Source organism: Synchiropus splendidus, chromosome 19 (genome assembly GCF_027744825.2).
Source record: "Synchiropus splendidus isolate RoL2022-P1 chromosome 19, RoL_Sspl_1.0, whole genome shotgun sequence".
NCBI lineage: Eukaryota > Metazoa > Chordata > Actinopteri > Syngnathiformes > Callionymidae > Synchiropus > Synchiropus splendidus.
The window spans coordinates 13539032-13559548 of record NC_071352.1 but is presented as its reverse complement, the minus strand read 5'-3'; the positions used below and the strand labels follow the sequence as shown (position 1 = coordinate 13559548).

General features: G+C 44.4%; 2 protein-coding genes across 6 annotated transcripts in view; both read left to right on the top strand.

Moving 5' to 3' along the window:
* Positions 1-14888, top strand: part of hoxb3a (homeobox B3a) — a 33864-nt gene extending 18976 nt beyond the window's left edge. For 2 of the 5 annotated variants that reach the window (XM_053852401.1, XM_053852402.1), the window contains 2 exons: positions 9399-10072; positions 11350-14888. In XM_053852401.1, the coding sequence (XP_053708376.1) occupies positions 9505-10072; positions 11350-12209 (1428 nt within the window). In that variant the 5' untranslated portion in view covers positions 9399-9504 and the 3' untranslated portion in view covers positions 12210-14888. The other 3 variants (XM_053852403.1, XM_053852400.1, XM_053852398.1) reach the window with 3 other exon arrangements.
* Positions 14889-17163: 2275 nt separating this feature from the next.
* Positions 17164-19985, top strand: hoxb2a (homeobox B2a). The gene is made up of 2 exons (XM_053852404.1): positions 17164-17857; positions 18791-19985. Exons 1-2 carry the CDS (start codon positions 17374-17376, stop codon positions 19555-19557), a joined length of 1251 nt encoding a protein of 416 aa, XP_053708379.1. The 5' UTR covers positions 17164-17373; the 3' UTR covers positions 19558-19985.
* Positions 19986-20517: the final 532 nt, after the last annotated feature.

Sequence of the window (20517 nt, the reverse complement as noted above, 5' to 3'; positions counted from 1 at the left end):
TTTGGTTGAACAATGCATTGCATATGATTCACTAGGACTACACATATAATATGAAACAGCCATGAAAATTTAGCCTACAAACCCCGAGTGTCAATAAGTAAGAGTAGATCAGCTGCTGTATGATCTTTTTCAGTGTCTTTCTCTCTTCTCTGCTCTAGAATTGGCAGGATTCATACTGTTCAGAAATGAGCATGAACGCTAGTATCTCTCAGTGGGACAAATCGTTCACCATGTGCACAACCAAAACACACAGCGAATAATTCCGAGGCTTCAGGATCAACACCACAATGTGTCAGAAGTTTAATAGAATCCTTGCTGTATTTGTGTCAGAAAGAAATCACACCTCTGACTATAACGCATTTTTCTATCCTTTTCAAACTGTGAGTTTGGCATTTTCCGTGGTGGTGAGGAAAAAGGGCAGTGTGACACACATGCAGCCCCACCCCGACTCTTCTTCTCCCTTTATCTGGCTTCTTTTCAGTCAGAGGTTAAAGATTAGCATCTCTGATAAAGATTAACTTGAGCTCAATGGAAGGTGCTGATGGCATGAGATTCTGCTGCAGGACTGCTAGTGACACTTCAGCAGATGCATGACCCTGCCTGCAGCCACACACAACATTCGGCTTTGTCCAGAGATAAGAGCACATGGCACAGCACCATACATAGCTCTCCAGTTGTGGACTAAAAACGTATGAACGTGAAGTTTAATATTCGAATTGAAATACAGCAGTGTGATGTGTCTTTATTAATGATCCCCAAAATAATTCTGTTTTCGTCAGCTATCTTGAGAAAGAAAAGTTCTTTCAGAAGAAGTCTAAGCTTGAACAACAAAATAAAGTAGTTCTGAACGCAGACACTTTCTCAGCCATAACTACGCTGCATGGAGACAAATAACAAACAATGGAAAGTTTTAGCTCACGGTGTGTCGCTGCGTCACTGTCTGGGCGCACACCTCTCCCACTCCCAGCGACTAATCGTTCAGTGGCCAAAAAGTGCGGCAACATTATCTTCATCTGTCAGTTGTGCTTAACAAACCTGCCCAACATTAGCGGATGTGACTACCAAGAAATGCAGGTCAAAGTGAAGTCAACTCAGAAACCCTACTCTCCGAACTGGTCACTTGTTCGCACTGGCAGGATGTTGGAGGACTTTTGTGAAATCATGTGGTGAAACGTTTGTGTCAACATGAAGGAGGAGGTGCTAGTTGAAGAGTGTTGAGCTCGTCCTCGAATCCCATCTGGTGTGTGTGTGTCGGAGATGTTGCTGGTGTTGCCATTCACATGCCGCCATTACACTTTAGTTGAAGTTCAAATGGGCCCGACGAAAATTCGGTGGAACAGTCTGGATGTGGACTGATGAGAGGCTGAGTATTGAAAATCTAAAATCTAAATCCACGACCAAAGATAAATGCAGATTCTGGGTATCACTTGGATAGCGAAGGCAGCGGTCATCCAATAGAGAACTCACTCGCCAGGCACTTCAGTGCCATTTGCAGCATCGTGTTTTGTTATTCAACACTGCAAACAATGACTGCAGTGGCAACCATAAGCTGTGAAATTTTGTCATTTATCTCTTGAAGCATTAGTCTACCATTGCAGGAGATTCTTTCGAGAGCTATTTCATATCGGATACTTTTGTTAGAGCTTGTCCACACTGGCAGGATTGATCGCGATGTTAAAGTTATTTCTAATCTGGTTTATTCTGAATATTTAATAGTCTTGCTGTTTGAATTAGCAGCATAATACACATTTTGAGTACAATGATGTTAGCAGTTGAAACATGAAAAGTTTAGATGACGTGAAACATCTTGTCATCTCTGATAATACATCAGGAGAGATGGAGAGCAGTTGTCTTTTTTGTGTGACTCAGTAGAGTCTTGAAGAACGTTGGTGAGGTGGAGGTGGTTGCAGTGAGATGTTATGGCAGATATTTGTGAGCACATGAAACTTAAACCAGGCCTGGAAGGAATGTTAATGGGATGAAAGCTCGATATAACGCTGCCTAGTGATGTCATTTCCGGAAAGAAGAGATCTTTTGAGGGGGATGGGGAATGAAAATACCAATGCTTTTTATTTACTTTATGATTCGTTTTGAGACTCTACTAGTTGATAACAACAGGGAGAAGACGGTGCTCTCTGTCCACTTTTTCCTCCATCATTGCATATTATTTCTTCAATAGTGATGATGCATTTGGAGTTGTGTGACATCATCCCACCACCTCAATCCACTTTTGGACTTAAAACTCACGGCTTCCAGGTGTGATAAGAGGTGAGATGATGAGATTGGGGCGGCATCATTTCGCAGTGGGGAGTCTGATCTGAATAAACTCCCCCAAGCGTTAACTTTTGGTCAAACTGAGCTCAATGCTGCAAAAATTGGATGGTCAGCTGCTGTGAGTCTGTGGAGGCTGGCCTCCTTTGTCTGGACCAGCAGTCAGCTGGCTAAGCTAGTCAGCCCCTCTTCCGCCTTATCTGCAACTTAGGAGTTACACTCTGCTCCGAGGGACCGAGCAGGCGACCCGGGTGTTACCATGAGGACGGACGGCAGGCTGAGCTGTGAGTTAGTGCGTCGATGAGGAGATGCTTTGCTGGTGCTGCTGGTACCGGGAGGTCGACCCGTCCGCGCTGTTGATTTATGCGTTTGCTGTCAGGAGCTGCCGCTTTTTATCCCCGCACTTTAATAACAAGAGCAGGGAAGCCGCTGCAGCTACCACCACCTTATTACACATCTGACTGCTGATGTGCTGCAGCAGCTGATGGATGGAGATGGAGGCTTCGGGCGAGCCGGGTGCCGAGCTTTCTCCGTGCGACCCGCAGACGAGGACAAACTGCCTCCACCTCAGTTTGTTCCCCACGTGTTTTCACATGAAGCAGTTTTGCCTTTTTGATGATTATTATTATTACTATTATAATTATTACTATTATTATTATTATTGTCTTTCACGGCGTTTCACATTTTTTTTACTCAGTTTATTACACCGCTCAATCGTTTTCAAACGCAGTCATTTAAATGATTTCATTATTGTGCGATACAGATTACTTTACTATTTTTGTTTTTACTTAATCAGTTTCCTACATAATTCCATCTTTTATAGCGTCGCTGAACGTATCGATCTTCCCAAACCATATCATCCATTTAATTTATATTTAATAAAAATGCATACATATATCAATTTAAAAAGTGAAGATAAATAGCGGCAGCTTAAATAAAAGCCTCTATGGACGGTCAAAAGCAGCAGCGGATTCTTAGATGTTATACAGCACTTGTCGTCCCTGTTTACCGATTTTGTTTTTCTTGCTCTTTTTTTTTCTCTCACCCTCGGCCGGCCTTAGTTTATAGATTACCGGAATTCCAAGTTTTCCATCCAAAATTCGAGGAATAGGACATCAGTTGGTGAGTTATCGTTTTAATATTTGCGATATTGCGGCGTCTATAATATTGACATGAGAGGTTTTCGTTAGATCTGTTTGCTATGCTCATTTTTGTTCATTGAACAAAACATCAGATAATAATTTAGGATTCAATATATAAATAGTTGTATTTATTGAACTGTGTTTTTTGAACTTGAGAACTCCCGATTTATATCATTTACTAAACGTGAATATATATCTGGAAAGCAGATAACTGAAAAGCAGACTTTTGTGTGTTTTCAAGAATAGTGAAAGCGAGGACTGTATAATTCTGCTGTCGTACTTGGAATAATATTATTCTGAGCTAATAGTGCTACAAACGTTCTTCTAAATATGTCTACTAGTGTTTTTGGTGGGTTTTTTTTTTCTCTTTACAAATTAGTGCCGTCGGCAGAAGTTCTGCGGGAGCGGTTGTGCTTCGATTATCGCTTGCTTGCGCCCTGGCGTAGTGGCTTGGTGTAATGTAAGAACACGTGTTATTATCATTTGAAGGGCAGACTATAAATGGCCCGCGGAGTCCAGCCGCAGTAGAAAAATCCAGCATTCCGTCATGTCAGAATCAGAATCACATTAAAACAGTTGGAGATCATGGAGAGTGGCTCCAGGTGGAGGAGCAATTGCGCATCGCGTATGATTTTAATGAAGCGACGGAGGTAGTGGAAGAGGATGAGGAATATTTGTAAATCCTGGGAGAGAGGCAAATTCTTTGGTGGCGTCCTCAGTGGCCTCCGAGTCCAGAGGGAAAATGTGAAGAGGATGTGTGGAAGTCACTGAGTTGTGAAACTCAATATCCGTGACACAATCCGAAGCTCCAAGCCTGTGCGCGTCTGAGGAAAATACAGAAAACCCCTCCTCCTTTCTCTGCAGCTGCCCTCTTCTCCCACTTTCTGTGACACCAAAATAGCTTATTAGGAGGTTTTTTTTGCCTCATCTTCTTCTTCTTTCGTCCTCCGCAGTGAGAGCATTCTTCAGTCCTGTAGGTTCGAAAGCACACATTTCAGCTCCCACATCCGCCCACCGCCAACCCATCCCCTGATCTGCGCAGTCACGGAGCTGCTGCTATCTGCTTTTAAACTTGCTGTTTGCACGCACACACACGGGCGCGTGTGCACACACACTCGAGCGCTGCCGAGAGCGATAGAAGTCATAAATCTTATTTTGCGATAAACGACGCCGATAGTGTCCTGAATAATAAGGAATAGAGGGGGCGGAGTGTGCGGTCGTAGCGTGTTGCAGCGGAGTGGAGAGAAGGTGTTGAAACCTCCACAATACAGCGCACGCTGAGTTTGCGCGCCGTTATGGACTCTGCGTCTCAGGAAGTTCTTCAAGAAAACATGTCTGGGCTTCTGACTATTGAAACTGCTTTGTTTTCGAACCAGACAACTTGACCTGATTTGCGTTCCTGAAATCCACTCGCCCTCAATTTATTTAAGATTGTTTCCATAGCTAATCTTGTTTTTCATGGAACACAGAAAATTGAATCCAGTAGAACAAGAAGAACTGCCACCCACCACCGAACAAAAGTTCAAAAGGCGGATTTTTTTTTTATCTGCCGGATTCAGTCTAGATTCACCAGTGAATATATATATATATAGCAGAATAAGAATAGAATTTGTATCTAAGGATGAGGCACATGCATCTTGAGATAACCCCAATGACAAAGGTTGGTTTGGTCTGACAGGAGTTCACCTTCATTTTGTCAGTTTGTTGTAGTTCTAATCAAGCGCTTTCTCCTACAGCAGGCCAAACCTCTCCTTGTCATGGTAGTAACATATCTGGTGTAGGCCATTGCTCTAGTAGCGCCTCTATTTCCATGGGCTCGCCAAGCAACAGATGAGATTTCTGCTTTTTTTTTTAGAACATGATTCATCAGTTGGAAAGTTTGATACTATTGGATGAAGCAGTAAAGGAATTCATCTGTAGAGCATTGAACTCCACTCATAAGTCAAGACAGAATTACTGTTTTCCCCCCAAAAAAACTAGTTTCTAGATCTTCATATTGTTGTGGGGCTCCTACATATGGTTGTGGAAACATTTCAATTTACTTCATATTTCATCACCATTAGTATTTTGTCCCATTGGAGCACAAAAGGTGCTGATATTTGTGTTGGTGGGGGTTCGAAAAGGCTGGGCAGAGATGCAGGATTGTCATTGTTGGACCACATTGGAATATCCAAATAGCTGAAAGATAGTATTCAACTCCTCCAAAGACTTCTTGATTTGCATTGCATTTATAAATGAGGCATTCAAAAAGTATGGCTATTTAAAATTTTGTTCTTAATTTACATAATGTAAACATGAAGATGTTGCCTACCGCCATGCGTCAATGCTTCAGTAGTATTGTTTATGGCTTTTACCAAAATAAAGGTCATCTAATGTAGTCTACCGATTAGATAAAATGTGTCGTACATGTATTGTTATTTATGATCATGTTGAAAGGTATCTCAAATGTTCTTCCATAAGAAAAAAGTCACACGAAGAAGCACACTGTGGGTAAACAATATGTGCACACAAGCAGTACAGATTAATTTAGTAGACATCATGAATGTACTTGAGATAATATATGTACACAATTGTGTATTCTGTCCCTATGAGTCGGACATTTGTGTGTTACTTCTCAGAACCCTAAATTCAAATTTTCAACAGCCAAAATCTGAAGCCTCTAAACGTTCATGGATGCTTCTCAGTGATATACATTATCCATTATTTGTTGTAGTCAACTTCTGCATAGGGTCCAAACAAAGCTCATGCTTTCCTTTTTGAATCAACTGCTTCTAAATCAACTAAAGTGTTAAAACATATGCATAATATAAAGCCATAAATTAGGAGGATTTTTTTTTACATTTTTAAACTATTTTCTGAGAAACCTTGATCATTTCAAATTTGTGGTTCAGTCAACGACTTGGACTCACTCTCCTGTTGGGTTGGATGGATTTGAAAAGTCTGATCTGTGATGGGGAGATGTGTGAGTGGAGTCAACAAGAGTTTCTGTGGGGAGAAAGTTAAAGAATAACTGCTGTATTCGTGTGTATGTGGGCAGCTGCAACTCCCCCTGACTCACAGTCACTACTGTGTGAAATTTGCATCATTGGTGAATGACGCTGAAGGGTTTGATGGGGGCATCAGTGCGTCAAAAGTCAAGCCCCGTTATTTCCTCCTGAGCGGCCTGTCGGTGCCACATGATGGGCGCGAGTGGCCGACTTCCACCTTCTTCACCTCCTGCTCCGTGAGTGAGCAAAGCAGCTGAAGCTCGAGGCGAGGCGGGATTCACCAGCGGAGGACGAGGACCAGCGCGCTCCTGCAGGGGACGTTGAAAGATGAAACGAAGAGGAGCACTCGCAATGGGTTGAGGTGTAGAACCGAATCTGGATGTCGGAGTCTATTTGACGGATTGACTGGCTGCTGGGAGAAGGACAGAGGCTGACCGGAGCGAAATCTGAGGCCATTGTTGTCAGCAGCAGCGGTGCAGGCAGAGCTGCTGGGGCGGAGGTGTGGAGGGGCGGGGGGGGCGAGCAGCAGCCAGGCTCCCGGTGCGATCGCTCGTCTGGTACGTCAGGCTAGCCTTTACCGTCTGTCCGAGCCCAGGAGCCCCCAGCCCGTTGATGACACACAGAGCACCGCGCCGGTCTCGAGCCCCGTCCGCTGCTGCGGGCTCGCCGGGCTGCTTCGCGGTGCGGGTCCGCACAGCTCAGCGTAGGAGCCACGGAGCCTCTGAGTACCGGAGCGGATTTTTTTGAAGGACTTCTGATAATCGTTAGTCGCCGTGAAGGGACTGTGCTCTGTGATGCGTCGGGGCTGGGTCCCCGCTGGACTGGACCGGGACCACCGGGACTGAGAACGGTAAGGCCGGCCAGTCAGAGCGGTGCTGGAAGGGGTAGCCAGCGTGTTGGAGGCAGCGTGAGAGGCAGTGATTTATGGCCCGTATGACTTCAACCTCGGTTCAGGAAGAGTTCACATTGCTTGAGAGAGCCCCCTTACAGGGCATTCCATCTCTGTCCGCGGTTCTGTTTTTTATTTCCCTCTCTGCGCTCCTACATCTCACCCTCACCGTCGATTCCTTATTTACTAAACCTGTCGATAATTTCCCCATCAACTGTATCCTTTTAGACATCTACAAATATCCAAATAATTCTTTGATCCCATCTCCAGTTTTTTTTCTTCTGGTTATGGAGCGCCGCAGACTGAAGCCAGGTCCGTGGTTTGTCGGTGGGCTTCATCATTGCACGTCGGTCCGGTCCGTTATTGTGAGAAGGGGCACGTAGACTGTCCAAGAAAATGCACTGTGTTATTCATCGGCGGCGCCATTTGTAATTTTATAGCCCAGGATAAAGCAGGCACTATAGCACCCCCCTCCCCAACCCCTTTCGTGTTGTTGTTTGGGTGGCTGTTTCTCTGTCAGGATAAGTGGATTATTCACGGAGGCGTCTAGTACAGTTGCTGATTGTATTAAGCTGTGGACCTACAAGCCAGGGGCACAGACATTACATGTCCCGTTTAATGGCCTAACAGTGATATGATTTAATAACATATTCCTCCTACTCTTGCGCTCCCTGGCTCGCCTTCTCTGCGCGGGACTATTCCTCAGAGCAAATAATTAGGATTCCTGCTTGTCTTCCAGAAAGATAAATGGCTGACATGTGTGACGTGCTGAGAGGTGGAGTGGGTCTGGACTATTCCAGCCACTTCCAACAGAAACACGAGATAACGGTCTACACATGTACGGCGAAAAAAACTCAACAGTATGAAAAAGTAAATACTTCTCTGGATTAATACCACTTAAAAAAATAAATCTCATGTTTGAAACATTTCTTTATGTAGCGCTTATATAAATATATATATGTGTGTGTGTGTGTGTGTGTGAGTGTGTGTGTGTGTGTGCGCGCGCGCTTGTGATAATAAATCTGTACAAAACAACGAACAAAATACGTTATTTACCATTATAGTTTAAACTAAACTAGAAACCATTCGGTTGTTGAGACAAAAATAATAATTATTTTAATTTTAGAACCAGTTTTAATGTATTACTTTTTTATGTTTTCTTTTTCGATACTTTAAAGTTGTTTACTCTATTATTTCGACTGTACCACCGATACCAAAATTACGACACCGACTTGTATTTCAAGCTACAACTCGTCTTGGACATGGAATCTCTGGAGGATGGGCGGGTGCCAGGTGCTCGCTGACGGTTGACGTGGTGGGCATAGGCCCACCCCGCCGGTGGGTGACAGATAGAGAGCCTGCCGCCTGCTTCTTCTGTCTGGTCCCTGAAGGGGCCAAGACTGACCCTGATGGATCACCGTCAGAAAGCTTCAACATCTTTTTATTTCAAGCATTATATAACATTATAATAATATTCATATTATATTTTGCGAAACCCACTAGTCTGTAAAAACAAATCATGAAATTTAACACAACGTTTATCTATCTATCGGAAACAATTGCATCCTCAAATAAATGCCGTCTCATTTCGAATTTTACTCCATCGACGTTTCAGTGTGAGATCTCGTTTAAAGTATTTTAGGTATGACGGAGTTTTATTTTCTATATTTTTTGCTGTTTACGTAATAATTGTGTCGCCGACGTTCCATGAAAGTGACGTCGTCTGTTCATACTCAAACAATGTCACGTCCACATGTGGAAAAGTCACTATATATATATATATATATATATATATATATATATATATATATATATATATATATATATATATATATATATATATATATATATATATGAAAGAAGCATGTCCGTGATTGAATGGGGTGTGTGTCTGTCTGTCTGTGAGTGTGTGTTTGTGAGTGTGTGTGTGTGTGTGTGTGTGTGTGTGCAGTAGCATCTGCAGGCTGTGCAGGGCTGGAAGGAGAGGGGGAGGGTAAAAGGGGTGAGGAAAGAAAAGCACTGTTTTCTATTCATGTCATGGTGCCTTTCATTGGTGGAAGATGGATTTATCTCTCTCATTTCTTGCCTCTGTCTCTCCTAACCTTTCAGGTCATATTGCAGGGGACCGTTGGAGAGATACCATCACGTGACCCCCGGTACCAAATGGTCTTCCGGCCGTGGTTCACAACAAGGACCCCGGCCGTCTCTCTCAGACATGCAGAAGACAACATATTACGACAACTCCTCGACGATCTTCAGCGGCTACTCATCCTACCAGGTTCAGGGGGCAACAGCAACTGCAGCTGCAAATGGTTTCGGGGGCTATGACGCCCCAGTCCCTGTATCCCATCACCAGTCGGTGTTCCAATCGACCACCCATCTCGATGCGGACTCGTACCAGCGCTCTGCCTGCTCTTTGCAGACACTGGGTAGTGGCGGCAGCCATCAGCAGCAGCAGCTTTCCAAAGCCAAGGAGCTGAATGGCAGCTGCATGCGGCCCAACCTGGCAGCTGAGCACCACCCAGTGTCCCCACCACTGCCGCCCAACCCCAGCAATGGTAATACAGGAGGTCAGCAGCCAGGAGGCACTGCAGGCGCCCCCTCGCTTCCCAAATCAGGCACCAACAAATCGTCCAATTCCTCCTCATCCACGTCATCGTCCTCTTCCTCTTCGTCACTGCCACCGAACCCGACTCTGACCAAGCAGATCTTCCCCTGGATGAAAGAGTCTCGTCAGACCACCAAGCAGAAGAACTGTTCTCCCAGCAACAACTCTGGCAATGGTGTGTGTCACCTCTGCCTCTGTCCACCTCACAACTCACGCAACATGGCCATCTCTGCAAAGAGTAGCGCTGATCCTTCACCCGTCAGCTACGCCATTCTTCTCCTCTCCCCATCAGCTCCTTTCCCATTATCCTTCTTTCTTGCTTCCATCACGTTTCACCACTCTTATCAACATTATCTTTAGAACCACACATCCCAAGAGAATTGAGTCGTTCCTCAGAGTATTGACTATTACTACAGAAACAGGTTTGTGCAGGCCCAGGTTTGTAACTGGAGACGTTCCCATGGCAACACCGCCAGTAAATATTTGAATGTAACTGTCCTTTGATCACTAGCAGCCAAACATGGAAAAATGCTATTTCACACAAGATAAATAATAATAACGACAACAATATAATAATAACAATAATAAGAAAAAATTGAGTATTATTCTTACATTTCTGCTACACAACATACATTTCAAAACGTAACACATAGACACTGATCCATCACAAGCTTATGCACGTTTTGTCAACATTCACAATCATTCACTCCTGAGCCACATGGCATTAAGATTCCAAATTCAAATATATACTTAACCAGTTCATCTATGGCACAAATACCGCTCTTACATATGGACATACAGATGAGGACCACTGCAGTTGAACTAGGGGGCGTGTTTTGGCATCGCCCTCATATTTTCACTTGCCTGTCGGGGAAGGTTTAATATGTGTTGTTCTGGACCTTAATCTGAAAGAAAAGGTAAAATCTAACTGTTACTGAACATGATGCTCACGACAGTCTTTCATTTACAGATACTTTTAGATAAAATCTTTTTTTTTTACTTCCAACATGATTCACGGGATTCACAGCTACTACATTGGGTTACACAGCAACTGTTACAGTTCAATGAAACTGGACTCTTCTCTGCAGTCAAAAGTATTCTCTGCTCTATTAGTACTTCGGAGTTATCTGTTGTTATCTCTGTGTAAGGGTCACTTCAGCTTCTACTGCAGCTGTGGGGGCTTGTCAAAGCAGCTAAGATACAATTAGATTGTCTTTGACCACTGGCAGCCCCTCGGTTATTAATAACTGCCACAAAACATTTGACAACAAATATTGCCATAAATTCCGTTGGCTCTCATTCCGGCCTCTTCTTTTATTTTCCTCTACGTCATCTCTATTTGTAGGTGGCTTGTCGGGATTGTGGCGTAATTCACCTACAGACCAGAAGGTCGTAGTTGAGGCTGCAGTGGTTGGGCTACATATGGCTGAACACGGTGTCTGTTTCCTGCAGTGTCTGGAGGAGGAGAGAGCGGCAGCGGTGGGGAGAAGAGTCCCACTGGAGGGTCTTCTACGTCATCCAAGCGGGCTCGGACAGCGTACACCAGCGGGCAGTTGGTTGAACTCGAAAAGGAGTTCCACTTCAACCGGTACCTATGTCGGCCCCGGCGGGTGGAAATGGCAAACCTGCTGAATTTATCTGAACGACAGATCAAGATCTGGTTTCAAAACCGGCGCATGAAGTACAAAAAGGACCAGAAGTCAAAAGGATTGAGTTCTAGCTCTGGAGGTCCTTCACCAACCGGCTCGCCCCCTCTATCCATGCAGTCCTCTGCCAGTTTTCTAAATTCAATGCATCCCATCGTAGGTGGTAGTTCTGGCTATGATGCTCCATCTCCGCCATCCTTCGGCAAACAGCATCAAGGAGTCTCTTATTCCATGTCTACTGCCTATGCCAATGTCCCGATGAAGGGCTGCCCGCCTCAACAGAAGTATGGCGCACCAGATCCAGATTACGGTGACCCACATTCCCACCATGGACTGGTTCAGGCTAACAGTGGAGGTTATGGGAACCCTAACAATATGCAGGCCAGTCCGGTCTATGTGGGGGGCAGCAGCTATGTGGAGCCCATGTCGGGTTCTGGTCCTTCTATGTATGGCCTCAACCATCTTGGTCCCACGCCACCTCACCACCAAACCATGGACTATAACGGAGCGGGGCCCATATCGGGCACCAACCAGCACCATGTGGGAGGCGGGGTGCCGCCGGGACCCTGCGACCCATCTGCACACCCCACATACACAGAGCTGTCGGCGCACCACACCTCGACTCAGGGCAGAATTCAGGAAGCACCCAAGCTCACCCACCTGTAGCAGGTTTGGAACTAGTTACACGACAAAGATGAAACAGAACTCATGACGCACTAACAGACTAACTCACATGTGGAGCCTCCAGCAGGGCAGCGTGGAAGCATGAGGGACTGGCGGGCAGCGGAGGGACAGCCTGTGTCTGGTTAGAGTTTACAGTTTTGTGGGTCGGTTGTTTCAACTTTAACTGTATGTCACTGAACGGGATGAGGAGTGAGTTAAAGTTAAAACATATCAAATTTGCTTGTTTAATAATGACGCTTGGATGCCGTTGACTGAAAAACTTTCTTGTGTGCACATGCCATCCCTGTGTCTCTGTGGATTCTGTTTGTTGATTCACCAAGGAAGCTTGACTAGCAGCACTTTGAAGGCAGATAGATTGAAGTGATTTGTCCTTCCAGTTCATTTGGGAGGAATGGTAAGAATACTTCTACAGTGAACTAACAAGCTGGATAGTATGATTCAAGATATTTTGGCGATGGTGGTGTGTGAGTGTTGGCTGATGAAATATACTTGGCAAATAACTGCATCATGGTGAAAAACACGATATATCAGATGAAGAAAAGCATGTACCAGCTCATCTACTGTGTGTTTGTGGTTTTAAATTGCCCTAAAATAGTAAGACACACAGGAATAGAACTTGCTCTTCTGCCTGCCCAAATGAAATAGTGGCGTTTAATGTGCAGTTAACAAGCTGGTTAGATTTATGATGACAAGCGCTGCCCTCCAGGCTGGAGTTGTTGTCAGCCTAGCAGAGCAATGTGAGGAGTGTGGCTCACCACGGAGACTAGGCGCTTCTGAGCGTCCACTCAGTGCACAGCTGACCATCCGCTGACCACCTTGGAGTCCCTCCTGCTGGGTCTGTCGAAGTCCATCCTGACTAAAGCACATCGACTAACCCGCCACTGCTGCCTGCTCTGTCTGTGGAACTCAGTTCCACTCACACCTGTCACTCAAATCCTCAACACTCACGACTGCTATACCAACACACACATTGTCATCACATCTTCAACCTCACATCAGTGGCAAACTTCCTTTTTGTTGACACACAAGACACAATGTGATGACATTGTTAAATAAAAGTGACATCGACGAGGATATTTATGTTTAGCACATCACCGACATACAGGGTAAATACAAGCAGAGAGCACTATTTATTTGGGTTTGGCTGTCAATGCTCTCTCTCTCTCTCGTTCTCCCTATCTCTCTTTCTCGCTCTCATTCCTCTCTCACATGAATTCTTCAAGTGTACATTTGGTTTTAACTGTTTGTTTGGTTTTCAATTCTTGCATATCTTGACTTACGTGGAAACAGGGTATATATTTGAACAATATGCATGTCCCAGCAATCTGTGTTGATGTGTTTCCAGTACTTTTGATAAATCACAAGGATTTATTTTGGTGACATAAAAGCGCAAGAATCACAATTCCAGATGCAAAATGGTGCTCTGTCATTTTTTTGCTGTTTAGCATGGCAGTTGTATGGCAGTAGTAACATGGGTTGGCAACAATGGGCTGTCCTTTCTTCTGAGAAGGTGTCATGGGCTTGCCATCTGGATGCTTGCTACATGCTTCACAGTCCAACACTAGGGGACTAAATCATCTGGATAATACCTCTGTTTTATCTGGTAAAACTAGACTTATACAGCTTTGACTCTCAGTTCAAGTCAGACTTAAAAAGAGACGCAAAAAAAACATCATCTTGAGAATTTGCCACGCGCCAGTGTTCACGCTGGATATTTGCCCTGAGGCTAGAATTGCTTCCTCTTTACCCACTAACATACTGCATAGCTTCTAGCTTAGTGTTGTGATATACTATGACACTATTTAAAAAAAAATCGGGACTAGTAAAGGAAGAAGCAGACAGACAGGCCAATTTTCTTTATTCTGTTTGCATAGCTGCAGTTCAGCCTCTGACTGGATACACTTCCTTTGAACCTCACAATCAACACTGAAGCTCCTAAAATAAACTCCTTGTGTGCATTACTTAAAAGTACTTTGGACATATCCGACATCTGGGCATCATTGTTGCACTTAGAGTTTACATTTTGATGGTTAAAGGTAAAAACAAAACAAAAAAATAAATAAAAAAAACAAATAAACAGAATCTTATTTTGAATGTTGAAGACCGTCCAATCAATGAGTCTTTTGCAAATGCGTGTTCGAGTGAACATTCATATATGAATATTTATTTGTTATAGCCATTTTGAGAAAATACCTTCTGTTTTGTATTATTATTATTATTATTATTATTATTATTATTTATCCTTCATGTATTTATAATGAGAAATACTGTACTTTTTTAGCATTAACTGTTATACAAAAAGATTGTGTTTTTCTTCTGTCCATTGTACTGACACTACCTTTTTTAAGTTATTGTATTTTAGAAGACAATTAGTAGTTTTTATGTTTCTATTATGACCCTTGTACTTAAATGTTTTGGCTTGTACGGGGAAATGGCTAGGATGGGGATTGGTTTACTATCCAATGCATAGTCATTATATAGACAGACAATTAGTTGGGGAAAAGGTCCTTTTGAAGAAAAAAAAAAGTTTGTCCTTTGTAGATATTTTTCTTTTATTGTTGAGAGAGTTGTCTGTCAAACAATTCTTTAATAAACTGTTATATTATTCAGAACTATCGTGACTTATTCGAGATATTAAGACAGAAACTTGGGGATTTTTTTACAACTTGACACAGATCTTTTACAGACTACTATGTAAAAGATACAATGTTAAGTTCCTTCTCCAGCTGTTTTTATGTAATATTTTTCTCACTCTCGTAAAATATTGTAGTCATAGCTGAGACGACATGAACTCTTGTGATACATTCTGTCCTGTTAGTCCTGTGGTGGCTCTTCACATTGTTATTACATATTATTTTGCAATGACTGCCTGTTATATGTTTGTAAATTGCTGTGTAAAAGCTAAGGACATCTAGTGGTGGAATAGGGTACTGTAGTGAAACCAATGTCCTTCAACTTTATTTTTTGTGTTTTGCATTCGTGAAAATGGATACTTAACACACGTCATATGAGTCACATGCTCATGGCCTTTGACAGTGGGGTGAATGAACCTGGTTGCCTGGGGTGCACATCTTTGCAGTAGTGAGATACAGTTAAGTAAAAGCTGAGCTTTACAAGCATCGACAGGGATCGAGTGTAATACGAGTATCGTCGGCATGCGACCAATTGGCACCATTTTCCCCCAGATCACTTTCAGAAATAGCTCAGCTCCAGTGGAAAACACGTTTCAAAAGTCGTCCAAAGAAAGAAAAGCTGACGGGCTGTCACCGCCGCGTGTGGGAGGTGAAGCCAGCTCAGTTCCATTCGGATAAGCTTAGAAAGTTCTTGCACAGAGAAGTCTATATCGCGCTTGTTTTCAGTAAAAAATATTAATTTTAGACGGCTTAGAATTAACTAAATACGCAAGCTTCATAGCATGATAGATATCATCTCTCTCCCCTTCTTCTCACCAGCCCTGACTCCTGCTCAGTTTCTCTCTCAGCAGAAATCCCGGCACATAAATCAGACTCCCATAAATAATGGCTTATACTTCCTCTAACATTCTGGTGGACAAACAGACAATTAAAGACACCAATAAGCGGAGATTAGATCTAATTTATTGCCTCATAAAAACAGACGGCAGCTCCTGCCCGCCGGATAACTCGCTCCGACTGAGACGTAAGGGTATCAAACTTGTCTTTTTTTTTTTTTGACTGATAATGCTGCTGCTCCTGGACCGTTGCTTCTGATGCTAATATAACCACACAATTGAAACACTAACAACAATACCATTTATGTATATGAGAGGAAGCGAGGGAGAGAGAGAGAGGGAGAGAGAGAGAGAGAGAGAGAGAGAGTCGCTCAATAGAATAACTCCTACGCACATTGCAGTTCCTTGTCTTCCCACTCATTTTAGCAATCTCACTGGGGGTTACACCATGGCTCACATTTATTTATTATTTTAGACGTTTTCACTTGATTCACTGGAGTTTTCTATGTGCAAAAACAAAAAAGAAAAAAGAAATGCAAGAGAGGGCAGCAGAAAGAGGGGGGTTCCTGGTCATGTTGGGAGAGAGCTGCTGCTGCTGTCAGAGTCTTTGCGAGCGCTTAGATCGATGACCACCACAACCTCCGGCCCAAATATAGGCTTGATTCCTTGTTTTGCTAGTCTTGTGAACGCCGGTAATATTTGGGTAGAATGAGTTGAAGAGTTGAAGATTAGATCGAGAGAAAAGAAAGAGACAGAAGGTGGTGAACTTTTTTTCGATTGTGCAGAGAGCGAACTCGTGGTGAACTCTGCGTAAGGCTCGCTGACTCATGTGAACGGCGCTTCCACAACTCTGTATGGACTGAAAAATGACGCGCACATGTATGTCTAATATTAAAAAAAAAAATAGGCGGCACTTACACATATTCATATCACCTCTCCCCACCCCACACTCACCCCCTAATTCTCAAGTATCAATCCTCTCCTCTGTCTTCTCCTCGTATCCTCCTCGCTTCTATCGGGAGGGTTTGTAGAGTCAGTCGCACTGGATCATATTAAAGACCTACTGTTTCACTGCCTAGCACGGAGCCATATTGTAGACGGCGCTGGCCAGAATCGTCATTACATCACCCATACGACCCAAAAAAAAAAAGCCAAAGACGCTCTTTTGTTTGTGCGCAGCATCGAGCCGGGGACGCACAGACTGGCCGCCTACACGACCCACATGGCGAGCGGACGATTCGCGTTTATCATGTCCGTCTTGTTGCCACCTGGTAGCGCAATGAACAATAGCCGCCATACCGCAACGTTGCCACAGAATTTTAGAGGAAAATAATAACGCTTCCCACAGCCGACGGCGACACCAGGCCCAGCGCCTACAATTGGCTGGCTCCAGTCACGTGACCAGGAATTGGCTGCAATTTCGCCCCGTGGTTCTTCAGTTTAGCCCACCAGGTCCCCATACGACAGTAATATCAATATAGACAATTATTATTTAGCACCAAACCGCTTGGATCTAACGCGCCCGCTATTTTTCTAGATTTTATTTTTTTACGGAGCCATATTGGATCGTGCGTGCGTGTGCATGTGTGCCTGCTTATGTGATTTGCTTTTTTATTTTTGGCGACGGGGTTGTTCAGGGGTCTCGCTGTTTGTAGGGCATACCAGTTTGTGGGAGCTATGAATTTTGAATTCGAAAGGGAGATTGGATTTATAAACAGTCAGCCATCCCTCGCAGAGTGCCTGACGTCCTTCCCCGCCGTCCTGGAGTCATTTCAAACTTCATCAATCAAGGAGTCGACAGTAATTCCGCCTCCCTTCGAGCACACCATCCCCAGCCTCAGCCCCTACACAGGCAGCCAGCCGAGACCGGCTGCACGAAGCCAACAGAACCGAAGAAACGGCTCCACTAATGGCATCCAGACGCAGCACAGAGTCGCCCAGCAGCCGTGCCCGCCCGGCCAGGGCCTGTCCCCCGCCGCTGCGACTCAGGCGGGTCCGCTGGCGCACGAATTCCCCTGGATGAAGGAGAAAAAATCATCTAAAAAGGGCCCCAAACCAGGGAACAGCTCCAGCAACGGAGGATCCATCATTCCATCCGCTTCATCCTCCCCATCGCCCACCGCCTCCGGGTACGCATCTGCGGGCGTCGAGTCACCCACAGGTCGGTACTTACGGCGAATACTGCATGCATATATGAAGGTGTGTGTGTGTGTGTGTGTGGAGGGAGATTCACAGTCAAGTGTCTCAAAATGATCCCAGGTTTCGTTTGACGTATTTTCATCTTCAAGCGCGCCACTGTCTGCGTGTGGTGAGCCTGAATGAAGACCACTGCGCCACCACACCGCATACTCCCATTATTCAACATCCTCACCTCCCTAACGCATCAGTTAAATAGAACTTCATCACGCCTAGTTCAAGTCGCCCAAAGACAAATCACCGTTGTAATGAAATTTATTTCTGCGCTTTTCTCCTCCGGTTTGCGCCATTTGCTCTGTCACATGTTTATCAGCAGCGGTTTGATCATATTCATAACACAGCTGCGGATGGGAGCCATATTGGATGCTGGTAGGGCTGTAATGGCGAGGTAAAGAGACGGTATGGCAGGGTGGGGGTTGGGGGCTTCCATTTACAACTGCACACTCTCTAGTGGTTCATGTTTTTGATTCCTCAGACTGACCCCAACGGCAGTGCCGTTCCCCCACACTGAATGTTTCTGTCGTCCCGAGCCTGCTGTGCGTCGTTTGTATTTGGCTCCTACATTCCCACATTTCCCTGATCATTTCCTCAGCGAGCACTGATTTATTTATTCTCCCTCTCTCTGGATGTTGGGCCTCCCAGCAGGAGAGCTGTTTCACAGAACACCACATCATCGTGCCTTATTTAGTGCCTTTATTTCATGTTATTTGGGTGTCGGACTCTCTCAGTCTTGACTTTTGTTATTCCTGCAAATACAATGTTATTTTTAAATGCCACGATATATCATAAGGGCACATTTTTAGATTTGAGGTGTTCGTATGAAAAACAGAAGGGTGTATTTTAGAATGATTTACGCAGCACACCTGATTTTTCTTCTTATTTTATTTATGCCAAACAGAGTCGGGGCATGCGGGGCAGGACGCTGGGCCAGGCGGCTCTCGGCGGCTCCGCACCGCCTACACGAACACGCAGCTTCTGGAGCTTGAGAAAGAGTTCCACTTCAACAAATATTTGTGTCGACCCAGAAGAGTGGAGATCGCTGCGCTGCTGGATCTGACGGAGCGTCAGGTCAAAGTTTGGTTCCAGAACCGGCGGATGAAACACAAGCGCCAAACACACCACCGGGACGGCGGCGGAGGCCAGGAATCGGGGGAGCCGGGCGGTTTCGAGCCTCTCGAAGGCGCGGACGCGTCCTCGCCGTATTCCAGCCAGCCGCTTGAGGCATCTGGTACCGGGGAGGCGTCGGAAGGCGAGGCACCGAGCAGCAATCCATCTTCGGACGCCCACACCACTGACAGCGGAGACAATGTGGCGAAGGGGGAAGGACGGTCCGCACTCCCACTCCTGCCGGCTGCGTCCTCGGATGTAGCCCACCACCACTCGCCGCCAGCATTTTCTCACACGGACTGCCGCAGCATGCAACCACTCGAGGAAAACGGCTCGGAACCGTCCTCGGATCTGGTGTTCTCGGAGCAGCGGGACTTGTCCAGCACCCCCCCGGCGTCCTCCTCAGCGCTCTCCGACCTGACTCTGTTCGCGGGAGACGCCTGCCTCTCTCCAAGTCTACAGAGCTCCCTGGACAGTCCGGTGGATTTCTCCGAGGAGGACTTCGACTTGTTCACAAGCACACTGAGCACCATCGACCTGCAGCACCTCAATTTCTGAGGTCCGACATCAAGGGATCAAACATCGAAGCTTCACGGAAACATTTCTGAAAAGAAGAAAAAAAAATCCTTTTGCATTCTTAACAAATACATTTTTAAGAGAAACTACTACTTGTTTTTCGTTGTTGTTTTTTTTTAGACATCAGGATTTTTTTCATTCCTGTGTGGAATTATTTTCTCCACTCCAGGTATTAATTATTGTTTTTTATGTGTATATTATTTTTATTATTATTATAATTATTATAAATCCGAATTCTTCGTTCTATGTAGTTTCATGAATAATCTCAGGAACTGAGTCTCTTTTTAGAAAATCTAATCTGGAGAATGAAAGAAATGGGAATCTGCTGTCGACCCCAAGTTTAGACCTTAGTTTATTTATTGAGAGTCTTTATTAGTGTAAATCCGAAATTATTTATTGTACATATATTTTCATAGTGGAACAATAATAATAATAATAATAAAATAAAAATAAACGATGCGTGTGTCTATTTTTCTGATCGGATGAATGCGTGTGAAGGCAGGTCGGACGAAAAGCTACAAGATGAATTCTAAATGATGCAAATTACAAAACAAACGAGCAACGTGCAAAACTTAAGTGCATTATCAGGATCACACACGTACATTTTTTATTTGTCTTTATAGTAAGTGTGTGTGTGTGTGTGTATGTGTGTGTGTGTGTGTGAACTTATATAGCTATATTTATGGGGACCAATACTTGGAAACACACCTCCTTGTTAAAGTTGAAACTTCAGAATAACTGGCACATTATTGTTCAGTTTAAATTTGGTCTTGGCCCTAGTTAATGTCAGCCATTTGTTTTGGATGGTTAGGTTTAGGGTGAGAGGCTGGGGAAGGCATGAAAGTCAATGAATTGTCCCTACAAAACATAAAAACAGCATGTGCACTCGCAGACTGTGCATCACATAGAAGCTAAAATTAATAATTTGCCTCATACGTTTAT